At 38.9% G+C, this 25,690-nt stretch overlaps 1 protein-coding gene across 1 annotated transcript in view; it reads left to right on the top strand.

The window, feature by feature from the left end:
• Positions 1–25,690, top strand: part of SNX6 (sorting nexin 6) — a 60,873-nt gene that overhangs the window by 18,968 nt on the left and 16,215 nt on the right. Inside the window, exons 7-10 of the mRNA XM_059373069.1 lie at positions 8,390–8,485; positions 10,417–10,522; positions 20,042–20,117; positions 22,047–22,086. Of these exons, the coding sequence (XP_059229052.1) occupies positions 8,390–8,485; positions 10,417–10,522; positions 20,042–20,117; positions 22,047–22,086 (318 nt within the window). The remainder of the gene's footprint in view (positions 1–8,389; positions 8,486–10,416; positions 10,523–20,041; positions 20,118–22,046; positions 22,087–25,690) is intronic.

Raw genomic sequence — 25,690 nt, 5'->3', positions numbered from 1 at the left:
CAACATCAAGATCAAAGAGTTTTGTATATATAAATTTGTCTTTCTGGTTTGGTTTTAGTTGACATGACCATGACAATAAAATGTCCTAAGTCTAGCAGTAGAGAGAACACATTTTTTTAAAAGAGTATGAAGTACCTCAAGATCACAGAAATAGGAGCACCTGGGTGGCTCAGTGTTAAGTGGCTGCCTTTGGCTCAGGTCCTGATCCCAGGGTCTTGGGATCAAGCCCTGCGTCAGGCTTTCTGTTCAGCAGGAAGCCTGCTTTTCCCTCTCCCACTACCCTTGCTGTGTTCTCTCTCTCTCTCTCTCTCTCTCTCTGTCAAATATATAAATAAAAAATCTTTAAAAGAAGAAAAAAAAATCACAGAAGCATAGCACTTAAACATGGGTACTTTCATAAGCATAAATGTGGTGATACTGGTATGTGGTCATTTGTAACTAGGAATTATAAAGAATGCTGGCTATATCATGATTATAAGGGAAAACAATTTGTGAGTAGGGTTGCCAAAGTGATATAGATGCTATCATCAATCTTTTACCGTTATGTGTCTGTTTTTCCTCAACCTTATTCGTGGCTGGGCCAAAACCTTAATAATAATTGGTAGAGCACCATAGGTATATTGTCAGCTCAAGGCCACTCATGCTAGAGGAGCCTCATGCTCCACACACTCTGTCCCAACGCCAAATCCCTTAGTGCTATCTGAAATTCTGTATCTTTTTTTTTCTTTTTTAAGATTTATTTATATTAGAGAGAGAGAGAACAGATGCATGAGTAGGGAGTAGAGAGGGGCAGAGGAAGAGGGAGAGAATCTGAAGCAGATCTTGTCATGGGGTTTGATCCCAGGACCCTGAGATCACAACCTGAGCCAAAATCAAGAGCTGGACGCTTAACTGACTGAGCTACCCTCATGCCCATATATATCTGTATTTTTTAAATTTTTGTATTTATTATTTGTCTTCTGCTACTAAAATATAGGCTCTCTGGAAGTAAGGCTTTTATTTTTCACCACTGCATCCTGAGCACTTTAGAGCAGTGGCTGACAGTTAAGATATAATAAAATAAGTATTTGTTAAAATGATAAGTGAATGAGGTGTGCCTGGGTGGCTCAGTCGGTTAAGCATCTGCCTTCTGCTTCTGTTACGAGTCCATCGTCCTAGGATCAAGTCGTGGTGTCTGGCTTCCTGCTCAGTGGGGAGTCTGCTTCTCCCTCTTCCTCTGCCACTCCCCCGTTTGTGCTCTCTCTCGCTCTCTCTCAAATAATAAAATCTTTTTTTTTAAAAAGGTACATGAATGAGGGGCGCCTGGGTTGCTCAGTGGGTTAAGCCTCTGCCTTTGGTTCAAGTCATGATCTCAGGGTCCTGGGATCAAGCCCCGCATTGGGCTCTTTGCTCAGCGGAGAGCCTGCTTCCCTCTCTGTCTCTCCACCTGCCTCTCTGCCTACTTGTGGTCTCTGTCTGTCAAATGAATAAATAAAATCTTAAAAAAAAAAAAAAGGCAAGTTAATTATTATTAATTGTTTAGATCAACTTTATAAATAGCCTTCAGAGGGGCGCCTGGGTTGCTCAGTGGGTTAAGCCTCTGCCTTCAGTTCAGGTCATGATCCCAGGGTCCTGGGATCAAGCCCCACATTGGGCTCTCTGCTCAGCAGGGAGCCTGCTTCTTCCTCTCTCTCTGCCTGCCTCTCTGCCTACTTGTGATCTCTGTCAAATAAATAAAATCTTGAAAAAAAAAAATAGCCTTCAGAAATCTTAGGGTTTCGTAAGTTTTTTCCCATCAATGTAGATTTTTTTTCTCCCAAACTAATACATGCTTAATAGAAATAATGATGTGATATGTGTAATAACCCTTTTAATATCAGCATCTGGTGTTTTGCAGAAACTCTGAAGACAAGACAGTGTTTTGCAAATATTCTGTAATAACAGCAGGACACCTGGGTGATGCTCTTGATTTCGGTTCAGGTCATGATCTCAGGGACGTGAGATCAAGCCCTGCATCAGGCTCTGTGCCCAGCATGGAGTTTCTCTCCTTCTACCCCCTTCCCAATCCACTCATGTTCTCTCACTCTCTCTCATATAAATAAATAAATCTTTCTAAACTCTATAATTAGGGGCACCTGGGCAACTCAGTCTTTGGGTGTCTACCTTCTACTCAGGTCATGATTACAGGGTCGTGGGGTCAAGCCCTGCATCTCCCGACCTCCTTCGCCTTATGTTCCCTTTCTCACTGTGTCTCTCTGTCTAATGAGTAAATAAAATAAAATTTTAAAAAATTAAGTATAAAATAATAAAATAAAAAATACCCTGTACATTAACTTATAGAAGATCATAGGCCCAAAACTAGAAAGTTTTTCTCAATCTTGTTCTGATACTGTTTCTCTGACGTTTACTCACTTCACTGGGGCAGGAAAAGCAATCTGTATGTGCTATTTTGTTATCTAAGTTTTAGAGGGTCATGGGACCAATGAGCTGTTGAAGTGGAACTAGGGTGCTTGAAGTCTAAAAAGGCCATGGGGCATCTGGGAGGGCTAGAAAAGCTTATTCTAGCTTTTAGTTGTGTGAGAAGTAGTCACTGTTGTAATGACTGCCTTTAGTGTTGCTTTACTTAGGTAGCTATATACCTTTCCTCTTTTTGCTAGGTATAATCTGAGTCTGCTTAACAGTAGATTAAAGATTTTAACCTAATTAACACCTTAAGCCCATTCAATTCTTGCTACCTTATCAGTGGCCGCACCCAGGACCCTGCCTCCTCTCTGAGTTCTTAAACTCTAGTATTAACAGATTCCGAGCATAAACAACTCTGTTTTTACCCTTTCTTATTTTGGCTGTTCGTTGACTCACTGGTACATCTAAACCCTTGACTTATCTAGCATTTTGACCCTGTTAGCAGCCCTTTTGTCTTTATATCTTTCTCATCTACCCTAGATTGCCTGCTCCATTTATAACAAGGTTATGACTTTAGAGAGCTCTCTCCCATTTTCCATAAAAGCTCACTTCAACTTGCAGCAGTTCCTCTTAATGAGACAATGACCTTGCTCACTAGGAGGTGAAAGCTAGTCAGAAATCAAATCCTACAACTCCATGTGTCTCCCACAACCTCAACCACGATGGCAGCCACACTCCTGTATGAGCTTTTCTTTTCTTTTCTTTCCTTTTTTTAAAATCCTTTCCAATTTGGACACCCTTTTAATTTCTTTTGCTTGCCTAACTGCCCTGGCTAGGACCTCCAGTACTGTGTAAAACAGAAATGACAAGAGCAGACATCTTTTTGTCTCTGATCTTAGGGGGAAAGCATGGTTTCACTGTTAAGTATGATGTTAGCTGTGGGGTTTTCATTGATGCTCTTTATCAAGTTGAAGTTCCCTTTTGTTCCTATTTGTTGAGTGTTTTTGTTATGAGAAAGTATAGCTATTTAGATGATAGCTAGTTTTGTCCTTTATAGTGGTTTTTGTCCTTTATTCTGTTAATATGATGTCTCACATTGTGCCTTTCCATTTTGATGAAGATATCTTTCTAGCTCTCCTGGATCCCATTTACTTCTGTATCTTTTGGATCTCTTCTAAGTTTTCTTCATAACTCTGTGACTCCTTTCTAGTTCACTTCATGAGTTTTTCCCTCCATGTATCTATTCATTTAAATCTAATCCTTCCTAGATTCCCCACTGACTCCTCCAGAAGTTTAGAAGTTCCTCTAGGGGTACCTGGGTGGCTCAGCAGTTAAATTTCCCAGCTTTTTTTTTTTTCTTTTCTTAAGATTTTATTTATTTATTTGAGAGGGAGAGCACGTGCACACACATGAGCAGGGGTAGGGACAGCGGGAGAGGGAGAAACAGACTTCCCACTGAGCAGGGAGTCTAATGGTGGGCTCAGTTCTGAGACTCCAGGATCATGACCTGAGCTAAAGGCAGGCACCTAACTCACTGAGCCATGCAGGTGCACCAAGTGTCTAACTCTTCATTTTGGCTCAGATCGTGATTTCAAGTTCATGAGATGGAGCCCCACATCAGGTTCTGCGCCCAGCAGGGAGTCTGCTTCTCTCCCTAAGCACCCTTCTCCCTAAGCACTCGCTCTCTAAAATAAATGAATAAATCCTTAAAAAAAAAAAAAGTAAAAGAGTTCCTCTAGTTTTCTAATTCTATAAATTCTCCCTAAGTGATCTCATTGACTCCTGTAGCTGCAGGCACTCTGTTATTAACTTGTAAATCAGTATTAATTATGAACCCCAGCCCTCTTTATTAAACAGTCTCATGAAAACCTGTATTTAGATGCCCTTTTGGCATTTTACCTTCAGCTGAACTCTTCTTTAAACCCATGCTTCCAGGGCACCAGGGTGGCTCAGTTGTTAAGCATCTGCCTTCAGCTCAGTTCACAATCTCAGAGTCCTCGGATGGAGCCTCACATAAATCTCCCTCTCCCACTCCCCCTGCTTGTGTTCCCCCTCTCATTACGTCTCTCTCTCTGTCAAATTAATAAAATCTTAAAAATAATTAAAATCCATGCTTCCTTTTGTGTTCTCTGTCTCAAAGAAGGTACCACTACCTTCCGATTCCTTAAAACCTAAAAATTACTAAGGCACCTGGGTGTCTCAGTTGAGCAACAGCCTCTTGATTGCAGTGCAGGTCATGATCTCAGGGTTGTGGGGTCAGGCCTCATGTCGGGCTCTGTGTTCAGCATAGAATCTGCTTGTTCCTCTCCCTCTGCTCCTCCACCTATGCATGCACGTGCACTCGCTCTCTGTTCTGTCTCTCAAATAAATAAATCTTACCAAAAAAGTGATTTTTTTTTTAGGACTTTATTTATTTATTTGACTGAGAGAGAGCACACACCAGGGGGAGCAGGAAAGGGAGAAGCAGGGAGCCCGATGCAGTACTTGATCAGAGGACCCTGGGATCATGACCTAAGTCAAAGGCATACAGTTGAGGCTAAGCAACGCAGGTACCCCTAAATAAATAAAAATCTTAAAACAGAAACAAAAAACAAAAACCTAAAAATTACTCATTACTCTTCCTACTCCCTGTTCCTGTTAGGGAAACACCAAATCCTGTCTGTTTCACTCCCTTACAGTATTAGGAATGTGTCCTCTTCTTTCCTATCACCAGACCTAAAGATTGGTTCTGACTTTTCTAATTGTTGACTGGATTATTTTAGATTTTTTATTTACTTTTTTTAGTTTTTTATTTAAAATTCAATTTAATTAAACATACTATATTACTAGTTTCAGAGGTAGAAGCCAGTGATTTATCAGTTGCATGCAACACCCAGTCCGTATTACTTCAAATGCCCTCCTTTATGCCCGTTACCCAGTTTCCCCACCCCCCACCCATCTCCACTCCAGCAATCCTCAGTTTGTTCCCTGTAGTTAAGAGTTGAGAGAGAGAATCTTAAGTGGGTTCTACATTCAGTGCAGAGTCAGACACCAAGCTCTATCTCAAGACCCTGACATTGTAACCTGAGCCGAAATCTAGACTCAGATGGTCTTAACTGACCTAGGTACCCAGGCGCCCCAGTCCTTGCCTGCATTCTTGAAACGGCCCCTGACTGTTCATTCAGCTTCCAGTCTTAACCTTTCTCCTCTCCTAAGTCTGTATTGAGTTCCCTTGGTGTTCTCCTAATGCCCTGTGGATTCACTAACATTGTACTACTCACCCCATGGTAAATCATGTGTTTCTCTGTATTCTCCTCTGCATCATAAATTACTCTTACTCTTACCACCTTGAGGCATCTGGGTAGCTCAGTCAATTGAGGGCCTGTCTTTTTTTTTTTAATTTGAGAGAGAGCATGAGGGGGAAGGGTCAGAGGGAGAAGCAGACTCCCTGCTGAGCAGGAAGCCCAACGTGGGACTCAATCCCGATCCTGGGACAGGCGCCCTGAGGGCCTGACTCTTAATTTTGGCTCAGGTCATGGTCTCAAGTTCCTGGGATCCAGCCCCGCATTGGACTCCATCCTCAGCAGGGAGCCTACTTGGGATTTTCCCTCTCTCTCATTCTCCTTCTGCACCTCTTCCAGCTCACACTCTCTCTTATGAGCTCTCTCTTAAGTAAATAAGTCTTTAAAAAAATATAGTAGGGGGCGCCTGGGTGGCTCAGTGGGTTAAGCCGCTGCCTTCGGCTCAGGTCATGATCTCAGGGTCCTGGGATCGAGGCCCGCATCGGGCTCTCTGCTCAGCGGGGAGCCTGCTTCCCTCTCTCTCTCTCTGCCTGCCTCTCTGTCTACTTATGATCTCTGTCAAATAAATAAAATCTTAAAAAAAAAAAAAACATATATATATATATATGTATATATAGTAGGGACCACCTCATAATCATCTTTATATCCTAAACACCTAGTGCAGTGCCTGATTTTATATACATTTGTCAGTGGTTTATTAAATGAGTGAATTAATGAATTAATCTTAAAAATGCAGTTTAAGAAAACACCCAGCATGTATTGAAAAGCCAGATAAAGCAGTTTGGAAGGGTTTCATGAAGAGATATATTTTAATTTGGATGTTTAATGATACCTGAATAGAATTTTTGGTAGGAGGAGAGAGAGCATTTCAGGTATAGAGGAGTTTAAAAGTTCAGAGCTTCTTTTGAGAACTGTTTGGAACATAAGGTTCTGTGGGGGTGAATAGATGGAAAGGGTGATAGATGGTAAGATAAGTGAACCAGATTGTTGAGTCTTGAATAGGCTTTCAATCTCTGAACATTGTGAAACTCTGTAAAAATTTGAGTAGGGAAGAGATGCTCAAAATTTGATTTTGGAAGTCATCAACAGAATGAATTGAATTGAGGAAAAGAGATGTTAACAAGTAGTACAGTATAATAGGCCAGAAATAATAAGGTTTTTCACTAGGACAGTGGGAAAGAAAGGGACAGATTTTAGGCATTTGATGATGGAATTTGAGTTGTGAGAGACAAAAAGAAGTTGTAGATTTTCAAGATTTTTAATGAGAGGTATGGGGTTTAAGGGAATATGTTGAGACTGGATAGAGGGACCATAGATAGGGATCCAAGAAGAAAAATGTGGAGATTAGATTATAATGAATACTGTCTTAATCTAATGTGGATTTAGCAGAATCTCCATATAAGGATATGATACAGGCAATTGGAAATAGGGTCTGAGGTTCAGGAAAGAGCTTAGGGGTAGTAATCATGATTGTGAATCATTTACATAATGGTGAACATCGGAGCCATGGCAGTAGATACAAAAATTAGATGGGATGTTCTGTTGTGGCACACGCTGATGTAGCAAGTCGTAAAGTCGAAGAGTTAGCTGCTTCTCAGTTTTTTGTTTGTTTTGTTTTGTTTTTAAACAGTTTTATTTATTTATTTGACAGAGAGAGAAAGATCACAAATAGGCAGAGAGAGAAGAGGAAGTAGGCTCCCTGTGGAGCAGAGAGCCCAATGTGGGCCTCGATCCCAGGACCCTGAGACCATGACCTGAGCTGAAGGCAGAGGCTTAACCCATTTGGGAGTCACCTTTTGTGTTCCTTATAAGTTGCTAATCTCCAGAGCAGGACAAGACATGATATTTGGATGAGTTCAGAGTGAAGAATTTGAAGAATATGAGGTGCCTGGGTAGCTCAGTAGATTAAGCATCTACCTTTCAGCTCAGTCATGATCCCAGAGTCCCAGAATTGAGCCCCACATCAGGCTCCCTGCGCGTTGGGGAGTCTGCTTCTTCATCTGCCCCTCACCCTGCTCGTTCTCTCATTCTCTCGCAAATAAAATAAAATCTTACAAAAAAAAAAAAAGAATTTGCAGAATGTGTTTTCAAAGCTTTTACAGAGTCATGTGATGGTGTATGACTCCATAAATTTTACATCTTTTTTTAAAAGGTTTTATTTATTTATTTGACAGAGAGAGAGCACAAGTAGGCAGAGAAGTAGGCGGGGGAGGGGGAGCAGCCCCCCTGCTGAGCAGAGAGCCTGATGCGGGGCTCAGTCCCAGGACCCTAAGATCATGACCTGAGCCAAAGACAGAGGCTTAACCCACTGAGCCACCCAGGCGCTCCTAAATTTTACATCTTTAAAGGAACTCCTGGAAAAGCCAGATAAAATTTGGATTAAATTTGTAGTTGTCTTTATATATTACTATATATATGATGAGAAGGCTACTTGCAATGGGATTATCAGATGTACTCACAAAATTTGAGATAATATAGGCATTATTGTAGACCACCTGAATCTGAATCTTTGAGAGTGAAGCCAGCCTCCTCTTTAGTTCCCTAAAGTTTAAAAGTCCCTGATACACATGATGATTGCCAATTTACTAAAGTTTAAAAATCAGGATCCTTTTGTAGTTGCCATTTTGATGTCAGAGAATAAAAGAGGTGTTACTTTAAAAAAAGAAAGTGTAACTTTTCATTTGTAATCTAAAAAAATTGTCAACTTAAGTTTACCTTTCTTTCAGCTGAGTGTGAGAGGAAAAAATAAAAAAGAGAAACTTGAAGATTTCTTTAAAAACATGGTAAAATCAGCAGATGGAGTAATTGTTTCAGGAGTAAAGGTAAGATTTTATTTTATTAAAAGAGGTATTGGTTTGAGAATCTATTTCTTTTAAGAAGATAGATTGAGATTTCAGACATGCAGATGACACTGTTGGAGTAAAAGAGAAGTTTGGACAGAAGAATTCTTGGGTCTGGGAATCTGGGCCCCCTGCCCTCGATTCTACTCTTTGGAGAACTTCCTTTTCCCAGGGGTGAGAGATCTGTAGGTCCAAGGGGATTTACCCACCTGGAGTGCATGCCCCTTCCCTCCAAACTAGAACAGGCTTTAGGGATCTGGAACCCCATATTTCCTTGCCTAAATCTGAAGCCTACTTCTAACTTTTCCTCTTCTGTGGGCCTCTTCTCTGAGTTCATCCTCCAGTGTGTGCATTCATGGGTGGTCAGGGGTGACCATGGAACAGCTGGGGAGAGGGCGGGCACAGGGGAGAAGATGAGTGTGCAGGAGAGAATATCCATTTACGTATGTATGTGAGGTTTTTCTGGGTGCCTTACAGAACTGCAGGATAGGGCATGAAGAGGGACTGCCTCCATTTGTACATTTGCCCTTGGCCTACAAAATCTTAGGAGCAGACTTGGGTTCAGATGTGGAGTTAGAAGAGCTCCTTTGAGGTTTTAGTCTTGTGGGTGGGGGTGGGGGGTGCCTGGCTCATTTGGTAGAGCATATGACTCTTGATCTCAGGGTCGTGAATTCAAGCCCCATCTTGCGCGTGGAGCTTACAAATAAACAAACAGGTATTCAAAATTAAAATAAATAACACCCAAGTTTTTCTTAATGATGTTCTAAAAATGGTACAAGAATTAATTTATCTGAAGACTCTTACCATTAAAAGAAAAAAGTTTATATTACATTATCAAGCAGATACAAAGAAAGATAAATGCTGATTTGTCATCATTGCCTATTTTTATAAATACATCTGAAGTAAAACTTAGGTGGGAATTACTGTTTATTTGATTTATACTTCAGTTTTTCAGAGACAGGTCAGCTGGTATGTTGACAATGCTTCTGCCATGGCTACTTTCTAATAAGGACTCCACTTCTTTCATTTTGATGCTACTTATGCATTAATATTGAACATTTTTCTTAGCATTAAGTATAAACCACTGTATGGATTATGATTTTGGTGAAGAAGTAACTAACATTTTTTGAACATTTATAGTGTGTTCGTTGACCCATATTTTGTTTACTCTTCAACCCTACAAGTTGGGTAGTTTTATCCCCATTTTAACAGTTAAAAAAATTTATACACGTGAATTACAAATTTTAAAGAAATTTTGTTAGTACCGACTTTTTTTCCCAAGTTCCGTTAATGTGGATTTGAATTACATCATTTTAGCTGGTGCTTTTTCAAAAAAACATCTGCTGTTTTAGAAAGGAGGAAAGGACTTTGAATAGTTTTATTTTTAATGTGTATCTGGCTTTGTTTCAAAAAAGATACAATAATTGCTTCCAGAAGACTAGTTTGGCCATATTTCCCCAAAGCAGTTCAGAGATGGCTGTAATGACAAAGGCTTGGCAGCCTTCAGGAATGGCTCATAGAATACATAGTAAACCAAGAGAAATAGATTGAGACTTGCCTCTTGTAATTTTTTTCTTTTCAAAAGCAATAGCTTACTTCCCCTGGCAGTAATGTATCTCTTGGAGAGGCAGGACTGTAGACACAGAACATGAGTAGGAAGGAACACGTTTCAGAGTTCAACATGTGAACATGAACCATTGTGGAAGGATCTAAGCTTTCATCTGCAAAACCATTCCAGATTTCTTCCTGGATAGATAGAAGTGCACGTCTGTATAAAGTCTGAACTTGTTGGTAAAATCATTAGAGGATAGCTGTGCTGTTTTACTGATCTTTTGTGATTATAATGGTAAAGTGATTTATGTATTATACTAAAGCAAATAAGTGAAAAATTATATTTTCTTTTGACCCTATAGGATGTAGATGATTTCTTTGAGCATGAACGAACATTCCTTTTAGAATATCATAACCGAGTTAAGGATGCATCTGCTAAATCTGATAGGATGACAAGATCCCACAAAAGTAAGGTTTTTCTCTGTGGCTAAAGCTTACATTTTTTTTTAATGGAATAATTATAAAGTTATTATGTTACTTCGAGTTTATAAAAGTCTTGATGTAGAAGAGTATTTCTTAAACTGTGGTCTGTGAAGTCTGGACCCTAAGGCTCTTTTTATTTTTAGCAAGTCTGTGAGGTCAAAACTATTTTCTTAATAGTCCATGGTGCTTTTTGTATTTTTCACCATGTTAACATTTACACTGATAAAGCAGAAGCCATGGTGGATAAAATTACTGGTGCCTTAGCACAGATCAAGGAGGTGGCATGAAATTGTGCTAAGAGTCACTATATTCTTTCCTGCAGTGCATTTACAATTAGAAAAGAAAAATTCAATTAAGAATATCTTTGATAGGGCACCTGGGTGGCTCAGTGGGTTAAGCCTCTGCCTTCAGCTTGGGTCATGATCTCAAGGTATTGGGCTCTCTGCTCAGCAGGGAGCCTGCTTTCCGCCCCACCCCCCTACCCCTCCTGCCTCTCTGCCTACTTTTGATCTCTGTCTGTCAAATAAAATCTTAAAAAAAAAAAAAAAGAAAAAGAATATCTTTGATAAAGCAGTTAAAATTACTAATTGTAATAAACACTTCCCTAGAGTTCACATTTTTAATATTCTGAACGGTGAAATGGAAAGTATACATAAAGCACTATGATTCCTTACTGAAGTATAACAATTCTCTTTAGAAAAGCCCTTTAGTTGCAACTGAATTAGCTGCTTACACCCCCTACCAGAAAAACACCATTTCTAGAGGGCGCCTGGGTGGCTTAATTGGTAAAGTAGCTGCCTTCAGCTCAGGTCATGATTCCAGGGTCCTCAGATCGAGACCCACATCAGGCTCTGTGCTCAGCAGAGAGCCTGCTTCTCTCTCTCCCTCTGCCTGCAGCTCTGCTTACTTGTGCTCTCTCCATAAATAAATAAAATCTTAAAAAAACAAAACAAAAAAACACTATTTCACTTGAGAGAACAGCTGACAAACTATGATTATTCAGATTTGAGTATTTGATAGACATTTTCTTTTTTTTTTTTTTTAAAGATTTTATTTATTTATTTGACAGACAGAGATCACAAGTAGGCAGAGAGGCAGGCAGAGAGGGGAAGGGAAGCAGACCCCCTGCTGAGCAGAGAGCCTGAATGTGGGGCTAGATCCCAGGACCCTGGGATCATGACCTGAGCCGAAGGCAGAGGCTTTAACCCATTGAGCCACCCAGGCGCCCCTCATAGATGTTTTCTTAAAAATTAAATGAGTCTGTTACTTTAAGGAAAACAACTGACAGTATTTGTTGACAGTGTTAAAGGTCAAGCTCTCCAGCAATAATTAGAATTTGGAAAACTTGTATCCATCCTCATGAACTTACTTCACAATAATTGAAGACTTCTCTGAGGAGATTGATAATCATATTTGAATGTGGTATTTTTGATATTGTTTGTATATATAATGAAGTTTGTCAACATTTTGGAAGATTTGTGTAACTCATTGAGCCAATATTTTCTACAGTCCTCCATTCTACCAACTGAGCTATCGAAGGCTCTGCTGAGCTGATATTTTCTAAATGATCAAATATATGATGTACAAAGTCATGTACGTAAAAGATTCATTCAAAGTTCAAGATAGACTGTTTTCTTTTAACAGCTTTATTGGGGTATAAGTTGGTATCAGTAAGTTTCAGTGTTCAAAGTATACAGTTTGGTAAGTTTTGACATATGTGTAAAATCATCACTGCCGGGGTATCTGGGTGGCTCAGCGGGTTGAGCCTCTGCCTTCAGCTTGAGTCATAATCTGAGGGTCCTGGGATGGAGCCCTGCATCGGGCTCTTTGCTCAGCGGGGAACCTGCTTCCCCCCACTCTCTCTGCCTGCATCTCTGCCTACTTGTGATCTCTCTGTCAAATTAATAAATAAAATCTTAAAAAAAAAAAAAATTGGGTGCCTGGGTGGCTCAGTGGGTTAAAGCTTCTGCTTTCTGCTCCGGTCGTGATCCCAGAGTCCTGTTATCAAGCTCCCCCATCAGGTGCTCTGCTCAGCAGGGAGCCTGCTTCCTCCTCTCTCTCTGCCTATCCGCCTACTTGTGATCTTTGACTGTCAAATAAATAAAGTCTTTTTAAAAAATTTTTTCTAAATCATCACTATAATTAATATAATAAACATATCCATCACCACCAAAAATTTCCTTACAGCCCTTTGTATTCCCTCCCTTTTGCTCTGTCCACAGGCAACCATTGATCTGCTTTCTGACTCTATAGATTAGTTTGCATTTTCTAGAATTTTATATGAATGGAATTATACTATATGTACTTTTTATTATTTGGCTTTAAAATTCAGCAAAGTTCTTTTGAGATTCATTCAAGTTGTGTATTTCAAGAGGTCATTCCTTTTTATTAATGAGTGTTACACTGTTTTATGGATATACCACAGTCGTTTATCCATTCAGCTGTTGGTGTACCTTTGGGTCATTGCTAGCTTTAGGCTGTTATAAATAAAGCTGACATGAACCATTTATACGGAAGCCTTTAATGGACATGTGCTTTCATTTCTCTTGGGTAATACCTAAAAGAAGAGTGGTTGGATCATGTGGTAAGTGTATAATTAACTTCCTAAGAAAATGCCAAACTTTCTCCCCAAAATGAAATGATTATACCATTTTACATTCCTACCAGCTGTACGGAGAGTTCTAATTGCTCCACATCTTTTCCAGCAAGGATACTCAATCTTTTTCCTTTTAGCTGTTCTCATAGTCCTCTCAGTGTGATTTTAATTTGCATTTCACTAATGATAATGTTGAACATCTTTTCTTATGTAAGTCCTCCAGCTTAATTCTTCTTTACCAAAGTTGTTTTGGCTCCTCTAGGTTCTTTATATTTTCATATGGGTTTCAGAATCAGCTTGTTGCTTTCTACAAAAATGGTGTCTGAATTTTGATTGGGATTGTGTAGAATCCTGTAGGTCAATTTGGGGAAGATTGACAATATTCATTCTCTGATACATGAATGTAGTGTATTTCTCCACTTAGTTAGGTCTTCCTTAAAGTCTCTCAGCAATATTTTGTAGCTTTTATTGTACAGATCTTATATACCTTTAGTTAGATTGATCCCTGATTATTTTTGCTGCTGTTGTAAATTATGTTTTTTACCTTTCCTTTTCCAGTTGTTCTTTGCTAATACATAGAAATACATTGTATTTTCTATATTGATCATATATCTGGCTGTCTTACTAACTAAACTCACTTATTGGTTCCAGTAACTATTTTGTAGATTCCTTCATGTTTTCTACATAGATGATCATCTGATGATAGAAACGATTATACTACTTTACAGTTTAGGCTGCATTTATTTATTTTCTTTGTTCCATTGTACTGAAGCTGTACCTGTAGCTCCAGTACAGTGTGGATGGAAGTAGTAAGAGCAGCCATCTTTGCCTTCTTCCTTCTCTTAAGGGGAAGGCATTCATTCTTAAACCATTAATTATGGTGTTTGGTGTAGATTTTTCCTAGATGCTTATCAGGTTGAGGAAACTCTCCTAGAAATTGCTGGGTTTTGAAATAAATAAATGAATAAAAAATGCCAGTTTTCTGAGAATGTTTTTCTTTTAAATTACGAATGAATGTTGGAATTTTATCAGATGTTCTTTTTGCAGTTACAGTGTTGAGATAATCATATTATTTTTACTATTTTCTATTAGTATGGTTAATTGTATTGATTGATTTTCAAATGTTAAAGCACCTTACGTTCTTGGGATAAATATCACTTACACAATGGAGTTTAAATGTAATAGAGTTCAGGGATGCCTGGGTGGTTCAGTTGGTTAAGCAGCCAACTCTTTTTTTTTTTTTTTTTTTTAATTTCAGTGTTCCAGAATTCATTGTTTATGCACCACACCCAGTGCTCTGTGCAATACGTGCCTTCCATCATACCTACCATCAGGCTCACCCAACCTCTCACCCCCCACCCATCCAAAACCCTCAGATTGTTTTTCAGAGTCCACAGTCTCTCATAGTTCATCTCCCCCCACAATTTCCACTAGCTCCCTTCTCCTCTTTATTTCCTCATGTCCTCCATGTTATTTCTTATGCTCCGCAAATAAGCAAAACCATATGATAATTGACTCTCTGTGCTTGACATTTCACTTTTAAGAATTTATTTATTTGACAGAGAAAGATTACAAGTAGGCATAGAGGCAGGCAGAGAGAGAAAGGAGGAAGCAGGCTCTCTGCCGAGCAGAGAGCCCGATGTGGGACTCGATCCCAGGACCAGGAGATCATGACCTGAGCCGAAGGCAGTGGCTTAACCCACTGAGCCACCCAGGTGCCCCCAGTCCCATCCATATTAATACAAAAGTTGGGTATTCATCCTTTCTGATGGAGGCATAATAGTCCATAATAGTCCACATCTTCCTTATCCATTCGTCCATTAAGGGCATCTTGGTTCTTTCCACAGTTTAACCACTGTGGCCATTGAAGCAGCCAAGTCTTGATTTCTGCTAAGGTGGTAATCTCAGGGTCCTGGGATCCTTCCTCCATCAGGCTCTCCTTCTGCCCCTCCCCTTACTTGTACGCTTTCTCTCTCTCTCAGATAAATAAATCTTTTTAAAATTAAGCAGTGGCTCACTGGGCTAAAGCCTCTGCCTTTGGTGCAAGTCGTGATCCCAGGGTTCTGGGATCGAGCCCCGCATTGGGTTCTCTGCTCAGCAGGGAGCCTGCTTCCCTCTCTCTCTGCCTGCCTCTCTGCCTACTTGTGATCTTTGTCTGTCAAATAAATAAATAAAAATCTTTAAAAAAAGAAAACTGAAGAAAATATTAGTGATTCTAATTTATTTATTTGGCCAAATGGAATGGTGCTTTTAAGAAAGATGGTTGTGGGGGACTTGGGTGGCTCAGTGGGTTAAAGCCTCTGTCTTCAGCTCAGGTCATGATCCCAGGGTCCTGGGATCAAGCCCCGCATCGGGCTCTCTGCTCAGCAGGGAGCCTGCTTACCTGTCTCTCTCTCTCTGCCTGCCTCTCTGCCTACTTGTGATCTCTCTCTGTCAAATAAATAAATAAAATCTAAAAAAAAAAAAGAAAGAAAGAAAGATGGTTGTGAACCTATTTACAAAGTCATAGTTATTACGTATAATTAATTACATAACATACAATTTTACAGAATTATAAAATAAAAATTATTTTTTCATGATGCATGAACTTAGCCTAGACTATGAAAAATTAAGTTTTCAACATCACTGTAATATATAAAATCAGGGCAGTTTGCTTATTTTCTGTGATCACATAATGATATAACAGCTAAAGAGGGTAGTATCCTATGAGCCAGATATTAGGATCCAGGAATTTCTTGCTCTAAAAAATAATTTTAGGGGCGCCTGGGTGGCTCAGTGGGTTAATGCCTCTGCCTTCAGCTCGGGTCGTGATCTCAGGGTCCTGGGATCGAGCCCCGCATCGGGTTCTCTGCTCGGTGGGGAGCCTGCTTCCTCCTCTCTCTCTGCCTGCCTCTCTCCCTACTTGGATCTCTGTCTGTCAAATAAATAAATAAAATCTGTAATAAATAAATAAATAAATAAATATTTTTAGGGTCAATTTATGTATAAAATATTAGTGTAATTTATATTAAACAAAACTCATTTTTAATTAATTTTTTTGTGAGTGTTCCAAAATTCATTGTGCATGCACCACAGTCGGTGCTCCACACAATACATGCGCTCCTTAATACCTACCATGAGGCTCACCCACTCCACCAACCCCCTCTCCTCCAAAACCCTCGTTTTGTTTCTCAGAGTCCACCGTCTCTCATGGTTCATTTCCCTCTCCAGTTTCCCCCAACTCAGTTCTCCTCTCCATCTCCCAATGTCTTCCGTGTTATCCCTTATGCTCCACAAGTAAGTGAAACCATATGATACTTGACTCTGTCTGCTTGACTTATTTCACTCAGCATAATCTCCTCCAGTCCCATCCATGTTGATATAAAAGTTGGGTATTCATCCTGTCTGATGGAGGCATAATACTCCATTATATATATGGACCACATCTTCTTTATCCATTTGTCTTTTGAAGGGCATCTTGGTTCTTTCCACAGTTTGGCGACTGTGGCTATTGCTGCTATGAACATTGTTGTACAGATGGCCCTTCTTTTCACTATGACTGTATCTTTGGGGTAAATACCCAATAGTGCAATTGCAGGGTCAAAGGGTCCTTAATTTCTTAAGGAATCTCCACACTGTTTTCCAAAGTGGCTGTACCAACTTGCATTCCCACCAACAATATAAGAGGGTTCCCTTTTCCACATCCTCTCCAACACATGTTGTTTACTGTCTTGTTGATTTTGGCTATTCTAACTGGTGTAAGGTGGTATTTCAGTGTGGTTTTGATTTGAATCTCCCTGATGGCTAATGCTGATGAACATTTTTTTATGTGTCTGTTAGCCATGTCTTCTGCCCATTTTTTGATGTAATTATCTGTTTTGTGTGTGTTGAGTTTGAGGCGTTCTTTATAGATCTTGGATATCTGCCCTTTGTCTGTAGTGTCATTTGCAAATATCTTGTCCCATTCCATGGGTTACCTCTTTGTTTTATTGACTGTTTCCTTTGCTGTGCAGAAACTTTTGATCTTGATGAAGTCCCAAAAGTTCATTTTTGCTTTTATTCCTTTGCAGACATGTCTTGAAAGAAGTTGCTGTGGCTGATTTCGAAGAGGTTACTGCCTATGTAACCTCTTGTTTTTGAGGAATTTTGTAGGATTTTGTTGAATTCCTGCCTCACATTGAGGTCTTTTATCCATTTCAAGTTTATCTTTGTGTATGGTGTAAGAGAATGGTCGAGTTTCATTCTTCTATACATAGCTGTCCGATTTTCCCAGCACCATTTATTGAAGAGACTTTTTTCCACTGTAAATTTTTTCCTTCTTTGTCAAAGATTATTTGACCATAGAGTTGAGGGTCCATATCTGGGCTCTCTACTCTGTTCCACTGGTCTGTGTGTCTGTGTTTGTGCCAGTACCATGCTGTCTTGGTGATCACAGCTTTGCAGTAAAGCTTGACACTTGGTCTTAGCCAAACGGCCAAGAATTGATTGGAGTAAAGCTTGAAATCAGGCAATGTGGTGCCCCTGTTTTGTTTTTCTTTTTCAACATTTCCTTAGCAATTCAGTGTCTCTTTCGGTTCCATACAGATTTTAGGATCGTTTGTTCCAGCTCTTTGAAAAATACCAGTGGAATTTTGACCAGGATGGCATTGAAAGTATAGATTGCTCTAGGCAATATAGACATTTTAATAATGTTTTTTCTTCCGATCCATGAGCATGGAATGCTTTTCCATCTTTTTGTGTCTTCTGGAGTTTCTTTCATGAGTGTTCTGTAGTTCCTCGAGTACAGATCCTTTACCTCTTTGGTTAGGTTTATTCCCAGGTATCTTATGGTTCTTGGTGCTATAGTAAATAGAACTGATTCTCTAATTTCCCTTTCTGTATTTTCATTGTTAGTGTATAAGAAAGCAACTGATTTCTGTGCATCGATTTTGTATCCTGCCACATCACTGAATTGCTGTATGAGTTCTAGTAGTTTGGGAGTGGAGTCTATTGGGTTTTCCATAGAAAGTATCATGTCATCTGCAAAGAGAGAAAGTTTGACTTCTTCTTTGCCAATTTGAATATCTTTTATTTCTTTTGTTGTCTGATTGCTGTTGCTAGGACTTCTAGTACTATGTTGAACACAGAGGTGAGAGTGGACAACCTTGTCAGAACACAAATCAATTTGATTCCTGCCTCAGTAAACCAACCTTTACATGATTTTTAAGTGTTATTTTTTTTATAACTTAACTTTTAGGATAATAGTGAACAATCTCACATGTAGAAGTTACCATTCAGAGTCTGAAGTTTGTATTCACAGTGTCTTTATGGGGACATCTGACTGGCTCAGTTGAGTAGAGCATGCAACTCTTCTGTAAGTTTAAGCATGGAGCCCACTTCAAAAAAAAGATTCTTTATGAAAGATATCAAAATCAACTTGTTTTGAATTTTTTAAAAGATTTTACTTATTTATTTGGGACAGAAAGAATGAGAGAGTAAGCATGAGGGGGGAAGGTCAGAGGGAAGAGCAGACCCCCTGCTGAGCAGGGAAAGATATGGGACTCATCCCAGGACTCCAGGATCAGGACCTAAGCTGAAGGCAGTTGCTGAACCAACTGAGCCACCCAGGTGCCCTATTTTGAATAATTTTTTTTAAATAATTTTAAAAAGTAAATAGAGTCACCAAATTTCAGTCTTGTCTGTTGAATGTAACTTTGTACAGCATAAGAAAGTACAGTGTAAGGATTACTGTTCTTTTAAGAGAATAAACACATTAAACCTTATAAAAAATACTATTGGTGTAAGTGGGAATTTCCATACAAAGTAGACATGTCTGGGATTTTGTTAATAATAGCAAACATTTGTATAATACTGTACTTGCTGTGTGCCTGTATAATAACATTCATTAATTCATTTAGTCCAGGTGATCGCACAGAGCTGGTACCATTATTATCCCCATTTACAGATGAGGAAAGTAAGGCATACACAGGCTAAGTGATAAGGTCAAGGTCATATAGCTGGTAAATTGGGTTCCAGTTCCGTGCTCTTAATTAACTGTTGCACTATACTATCCTTTTTCTGAAATGAGTAATCTTTTTTTAACAAATTGTCATATGGGGTGAGCCCTGGGAAAAGTGCTAAAGTTGAATACTTAGGTTCCTAGCACCCAAGGATAATGGTGCTACCACCATTCATCTAGCTTCCCAAGCTCCTTAAATTTCCCTCCTACCTCAGGTCTCTTGTTTGTAAATCCTGCCTATTAGGTTTCCTAAATATCTTCCAACTTTGTCATTCTCTGCTGTCACTCTTCTTGCTCACTTGATCCTGACCATCAGTATCTGCCACAACAAATTTGTAGGTGGTTCCTCTGCCTTCTGTGTCTCCATTTCTAGTCTTAATTTGAGGCAAAAGAACTTTTATTTAAAAATCCTTAGTGGCTATTTTTAAATGTTATTTTAAAATGTTTATTAATACCCATTCTTAAAATATCAAATCCAAACTTTATCATGTCTTACAAAAGCCTGTTTTTCCCCTCAAAATACTTCAAGTTTATTTTTCCACCTTCAGCTCTATCCATTCTCTTCTGTACTCTAAAGGACCTTCTTCCTGGACGGCTGTCTAAATATACTATACCCTTTTATGTCTCATTGACCTTTATCCATGCTGTCCCCTCCATTTTGCCTGGTAAAGGTTTGCTTATCCTATAAGTTCTGACTCACTCAGTAGTGTTTGTAAATCCTTCCCTAACTTATTCAGGTGGAATCATCTGTTTCCCCTGCTCCCAAAGTAGTCTGTTCCTATATAATATTCATCAAATTATATTATAGCTGTTGTCATTTCCTTCACCAGACTTGGGTTATTTACATTCACATTGTTTGCCAAGTAGGTGCTCAATAAATATTTTTGAATCAGTGAATAAATATATTAAATTCTAAAAATTTTTCCCATAGGTGCTGCAGATGATTACAATAGAATTGGTTCTTCATTATATGCTTTAGGAACTCAGGATTCTACAGATATATGCAAGTAAGGATTCTGATTTAAAATAAATAAAGCAAAAATTTCATTAGTAGCCTGAACACACAGAATATTTCCTAACCAAGAGGCATTTAGAATATCTTCTTTAAAATACATCAATAATGAGGCACTTCTTCCAAACGTGGTTCAGTGTCATATTTTCTCTACCATTTCTCTCTTTTTTAAATCTGAAAAGTAAAAATTGACTTTAATGTATACAATTTCAACATTTACAAAGTTTTATTTGATGAAAATTGGCTGATTTATGCATGTGAGGAAGAAGGAGACAGAATTTATATCAAAATGTTCTTAGGTTTTGATGAAGTTTATTATAAATAAACATTTTAGAATTAGAATATACTATATATGTGTGTGTATTTCTTTGAAACCAGATTGACTTTTAAAGTAAAATGTGGTGCTGTCAGTTTATACTTTTTGAAGAGGCTGGCTATTCTAGTTTATAAGTTTAATGAATCTTAGGGCAGTCCTAGGGTAACCTGTTGGGAAAGTATCATACATGTTAATATAGAAATGCTTTCTGGATATTTGCTTATGTAGCTGTCCTTTATTTACTTTATACTAGTGTTTCACATTAATCTAACCATAGTTAATTTTAGTTGCTCCTATAATATTGTTTAAATCCAACTCCTCACTAAAAAATAATCCGAACTTTTTTTTTCAATTTTAAGTGGCAAAACTATTTTCACAGTTTATGCCTTTTTCTAAAGCACATCCTTGAACTTTTTTCTAGTATATCCTGTCTTAGTAGACATGTAAAATCCAAGTTTTTCAGCAAAACAGGATACTGTATATAACTTACTACATTAACATGCTACCTTCCCAAAGAGTTAGTCTCTAACACTTTAATAAGAAAAAAAAGTCAACCTTGCTGTGAATTATTGGACATAAACCTGTCAAAGCAAGTTCTTTTTGGTAAAACAAAGTTCATAAAATAGTGTTTTAGCTTTTAGTAGTACTTACCCCAATCCATTTATAACATCGCCAGTAAATACCTATTATTTCACAGAATACCCTTTTAATAGTTTGGCATCGGGATTTTTTTTTAGTTGGTGTCAGCATTTGAGAGGCTGTTTAGTTAAAGTGAATTCTGAGATAGAAATTGGTTATTCATTTCTGTTATTTCCTAAAACAAAGCAGCTCTGCTTGAAGATGTTTAACACATAAGTATCAGGTAACTTCAAGAGCTGCTCCAACTTTAGTGTTTTCCTTTGAAGTCAGCCTCTTTGGATCTGATTGTTCTGTACTTCTATAGCAATTAGAAGATACAGGCTTTATTTAATATTATGTGGCATATTGCTAAAGAATATAAGGAAAAAGTTTTTTGATTTAAATGTATGGCTTAGAGTGCCTGGCTGGCCTAGTCAGTGGAACATGTGACTCTTGATCTTGGGGTTTTGAGTTCAAGTACCACATTGGGTATAGAGATTACTTTAAAAAGTACATACTAAATATGAGGCGCCTGAGTGGCTCAGTGGGTTAAGCCTCTGCCTTCTGCTCAGGTCATGATCTCAGGGTACTGGGGTCGAGCCCCACATCAGGCTCTCTGCTCAGAGGGGAACCTGCTTCCCCCTCCCCCTCTACCTGCCTCTCTGCCTACTTGTGATCTCTTTCTCTCAAATAAATAAATATTTTTTTTTTATTTTAAGCACATACTAAATAAATAAAAGTATGGCTAAGACTGTTACCTTGAAATGGGAAGATTTTTTTGTAACAACAGTTTTCAAGTAATCTGTCATATGGATGAAAGTACAGAGGTGTTGAACTAAATGAAGTCTGCAGTGAATAAGACCATTAAATATTATTGTAATGAAATAAGAAAGTTCATTGTTAATACAGTTTTAGGGGCATATGCTCTGAACATTTGAAATGAAAAATCATTTCAAAGCTGACTTCTGATGAAATATTTTTCCCTTCCAGGTTTTTTCTCAAAGTTTCAGAACTGTTTGATAAAACAAGAGTAAGTACTATAAATTAACCCTTGGGAGTCTCAATCCTTGCGTATAGTAATGTGTTACCTGTTGTGGTTGTATTTAACTTTATTGAGAAAGATAAGCTATACTTCAGAAGGATGAAGAGACAGATTTAGATTTGAAAATTTGATTTTTTATTTCAGGAAATTCATTTTTTGGTTATGGCCTTCTGGCATTTGTATAAAAGTTCATATTCTTGATCAGAGAACATGTTCATTATGAAACAGCGTTTATTTTTATGAAGAATGATTTTTTTCTGGGGCTGGGTAAACTAGAAGAAGGTGTTAGATTCATTACGATTTTACCAAGATGATACTGTTTTTGATCCCACGTGACACTGGCTTAAAAATGAATTGTATCAGAGCACCTGATGGTGGTTCAGTAGCTTAAGCATCTGCCTTCAAACTCAGGTCATGATCCTGGAGTCCCAGGATTGAGCCTGGTGTTGGGCTTTGCGATCAGTGGGGATTCTGCTTCTCCCACTCTCTGGCCCTCCCCACTTGTGTGCTCTCTCTCTCTCACTCTCTCTTAAATAAATAAATAAAATCTTTCAAAAAATTAAAAAATAAAAATGATTTGTATCAGTACAAGACAAATAGGCAATTGTAGAAAGGTATAATTCATAGTAATAATGTTGACATAGTCTTGATTTTCAGGGGTCAATCTTAGATGTAGTAATATTTAAACACTTTGATAAAGTTGATAGAATAGTGAAAATATTTATTAGAAGTTTATTGGGTGCCTGGGTGGCTCAGTTGGTTAAATGACTGCCTTTGGCTCAGGTCATGATCCTGGAGTCCCAGGATCGAGTCCCACATTGAGCTCACTGCTTAGTGGGGAGCCTGCTTCTCCCTCATGCTCTTTATTTCTCTCTCTCTCTTCTCAAATAAATAATAAAATCTTTTTTAAAAAAGCGGGGGGGGGGGGGAGTTTAAAGGTACTTAACTGAGAGTGGAGGTGGCTAGTCCATTGTAGAAATCTGAGTTCAGCGTGACTTTGTCAATTGAATAATGTGTAGTGAAGACAAGGAAAGGAAAGGAGACATTGTCTTACAGAGGAAAGAGTCATTACATACATAAATGTTGTTATACTGGGGTCCATTATTCTGCTTTGGTTATTTGTACCAATGAGCATTTTCTGGGAAAATATCATTGATTTCTGTGTGTTTACATCAAAAGAACAGGGATTTATCACAAAATAGCTTTATGTGTCAGTAGATGTGCAAGTAGATGTCAAAAGGATTTTGATGTGCAGGAGATTATTGGGAAGAACAAAGAGGAAGGAGCCGATAGACATGAAGTGCCTTTAGACCAAAATGCAGGTCTATACCTGTGAAAGGAGAGGGCAGAGGAAGAGGGGACTAGGTTGGAAGAATTTCAGATCGTAGCGTAGTTCTAAGAAAGTTTTGTCCAGGTGAGCCCAAGTGGCTTATTAGAGGGACTGCTGTGTCAGGCAGGACAGGCTGGCACTGCTGCCCCTGTGCATTGGGTACAGGGGAGGATGCATCAGAACCTTGGGATGCATATTGTTTTGGATCTAGAGAGATTGTCGTTGGGACTCTGAACCATATATGATCCTTGCAGCAAGCAGTTGCTCTTGAAGGAGATCTAGGTGGCACACTGCTGTAGCCACAACAATCTTTATTTCTTTTAGTGTTTTTGTGGTGGTCTGGTTTTTTTGCTGTGTAACAAACCATCCTAAAATCGGGAGCTTAAAACAACAACTTTTATTATGCTAATGAAGTATTTAGGTCAAGAATTCAGAAAAGACGGAGCAGGCTTACCTCTGCTCCATGATGTCTGGGGCCTCAACAGGGAACATATGAAGGCTAGGGACTGGAATGAGCTGAAGGCTCTTTCAGATGTCTGGGGGGTGATGCTGGCTCTCAGCTGAGACTTCAGCATAGGCTGTTGGCTAAAACATCTACATGGTGCTTATCCATGGAGTGGCTTAGGCTTCCTCACAATATGGTGGCTAGGTTCCAAAAGCAAGCATTCCAAAAGATAGGAAACAGAAATTTCTAGTTTCATTAAGGCCTGGAAACTGGCACAGCCTTACTTCTGTATTGGTCAGTAAGTCTTAGGGCCCAGATTCAAGGGGAGAGGATAAATACTCTACTTCTTAATAGGAGAGGAGCCATATTTAAAAGCACCCAACATCCAACTAAATTTATCTAAATTCACCTAACTCAATTTTGAATATACTTTGTGCATTTATCTGTTAGATTAAAAAGTTTCAAAGTTTGGGGCACCTGGGTGGCCCAGTGGGTTAAAGCCTCTGCCTTCAGAGGCCACTGCCTGCCTCTCTGCCTACTTATGATCTCTGTCTGTCAAATAAATAAATAAACTCTTAAAAAAAAAGTTTCCAAGTTTATTTCTCTACTATAAAGGAGTATTTCTTTCTTTCTTTTTTATAAACAAGTCACTGATTTTTGGTTTTTGTTTTTTTTTGTCTTAAATATTTTATTTATTTATTTGACAGACAGAGATCACAGGTAGTCAAAGAAACAGGCAGAGAAGCAGGCAGAGAGAGAAGGGAAAGCAGACTCCCTGTTGAGCAGAGAGCCCGATGCGGGGCTTGATCCCAGGACACTGGGATCATGACCTGAGCGGAAGGCAGAGCCTTTAACCCACTGAGCCATCCAGGCACCCAGGAATATTTCTTGAGAAGCTTCAAGTTTTTTTCTTTATATTGAAGTATACCATACACACAGGAAAGAGCACATACCAGAAGTATACAGCTTGTGACAATTTTACAGATTTCACACACCCGTATAATGAACACCCAGATCAAGAAATAGAATTCTCGGGGCGCCTGGGTGGCTCAGTGGTTTAAGCCGCTGCCTTCGGCTCAGGTCATGATCTCAGGGTCCTGGTATCGAGCCTCGCATCAGGCTCTCTGTTCAGCAGGGAGCCTGCTTCCTCCTCTTTCTCTCTGCCTGCCCCTCTGCCTACTTGTGATCTTTCTCTCTGTCAAATAAATAAATAAAATCTTTAAAAAAAAAAAAAAATAGAATTCTTGGGGTGCCTGGGTGGCTCAGTCGTTAAGTGTCTGCCTTCAGCTCAGGTCATGATCCCAGAGTCCTGGGATCGAGCCCCACATTGGGCTTCCTACTCAGCGGGAAGCCTGCTTCTCCCTCTCCCACTCCCCCTATTTCCTCTCTCATTGTCTCTCCCTCTCCAATAAATAAATAAAATCTTAAAAAAAAAAAAAGGAAATAAATTCTTACCAGCAACCCAGATACCTTACCCTATTCAGCTGCTTTTTGAGAGTTACCCCCTCCCTCAAGGGTGGCACTCTCTTAGCTTCTAACAGCAGAGGTTAATTTTATTTTCATATTTTATATAAATGCTTTATGCAGTATGTATTCTTTTATGTCTGGTTTCATTCACTCAACACTATGTACCTAAGATTCATCACTGTTGTTGCATGTTTGTATAGTTCATTCATTCTTCTTGCCGTATAGCTTTCCTTTTTTTTTTTTTTTAAAGATTTTATTTATTTATTTGACAGAGAGAGATCACAAGTAGATGGAGAGGCAGGTAGAGAGAGAGAGAGAGGGAAGCAGGCTCCCTGCTCAGCAGAGAGCCC

This window comes from Mustela nigripes, chromosome 13 (genome assembly GCF_022355385.1).
Source record: "Mustela nigripes isolate SB6536 chromosome 13, MUSNIG.SB6536, whole genome shotgun sequence".
NCBI lineage: Eukaryota > Metazoa > Chordata > Mammalia > Carnivora > Mustelidae > Mustela > Mustela nigripes.
The sequence above is the reverse complement of the archived record's forward strand: the minus strand, read 5'-3'. Positions and strand labels throughout refer to the sequence as shown.